This window comes from Octodon degus, unplaced genomic scaffold (assembly GCF_000260255.1).
Source record: "Octodon degus isolate 3935 unplaced genomic scaffold, OctDeg1.0 scaffold00107, whole genome shotgun sequence".
Lineage (NCBI taxonomy): Eukaryota > Metazoa > Chordata > Mammalia > Rodentia > Octodontidae > Octodon > Octodon degus.
This window is the reverse complement of record NW_004524683.1, coordinates 8,318,834-8,319,723: the sequence shown is the minus strand read 5'-3', so window position 1 is coordinate 8,319,723 and position 890 is coordinate 8,318,834. Positions and strand designations below refer to the sequence as shown.

The 890-nt window shown below is 34.2% G+C and overlaps 1 protein-coding gene across 1 annotated transcript in view; it reads right to left on the bottom strand.

The window, feature by feature from the left end:
* Gpbp1l1 (GC-rich promoter binding protein 1 like 1) overlaps positions 1–601 on the bottom strand; it is a 28,171-nt gene extending 27,570 nt beyond the window's left edge. Inside the window, exon 1 of the mRNA XM_023724188.1 lies at positions 530–601. Coding sequence (XP_023579956.1) covers positions 530–589 — 60 coding nt within the window. The 5' untranslated portion in view covers positions 590–601. The remainder of the gene's footprint in view (positions 1–529) is intronic.
* Positions 602–890: the final 289 nt, after the last annotated feature.

Here is an 890-nt window from a genome sequence, read left to right as displayed (position 1 = left end):
GAATGACAACTGGCCACCAGTAAGCATCATGGACACTGTCCATGTCCACGATGTACTAGAACTTAGAGTGATATCCTATCCCCAGACTGTTAGAAGTGATGGTCATATATTTGCTCTTCCTGTATTTATTCTATGTTTTATTCTTAGTAATTCTTTACTATCATGAAAACTTTTTCTTAGTTCAATTGCTTTGAAATATTTAATTTTTAATAAAAACATTTAATTTTCTGAAAAAAACCAAAAAAACCAAAATATACTGTAGCTAAAAAAAAAAGCATTAAATGTGCTGTATAATGACAAAAGTCTGGGATATAATTTTAAAAATGAGATACTGGAAATAATATGGTACTAACAGATGCAGGTAGCCTATTATATTCTATTAAAAGATTAAGTACATGAATAAACATTTTTGAAATCTTCAGACAAGGCTGATACACATATTAAAAAAGTCAAGTTGTAAAACAGGCCATAGGGTGCAATGGGGAAAAGAACTAGTATTTGGGTTGCTAATATAGGAATACAGACATACCTTAGCTGATTGTGGTGTTGAAAAATTTAGCCAAGCAGGAACAAAGTCATGCTGCGCCATTTAGGTCCAGTGTCTCTTTTTTCAGCAAAGTGAGGCATCCAACCTCATGGCCAGGATCTGAAAATAAGACAACTCAATTACTGTTGGAAGACACTGATACCAGTATGTGCAGGAGGAACCTAGATCCCTCTTTAGAAAGTACTGTCCCCAAACCTCTACTTGTGAGTTCAGATTGTAGAGGCTGTAAAAAAAAAACAATGGTCTGTAAATCTATGACTGTGAAAAGTACATACACAGAAACATGTGCCTTGCATCGGCAAAGTTATATGAAGGAAACTGATACAATGAGTTACATCAGAAT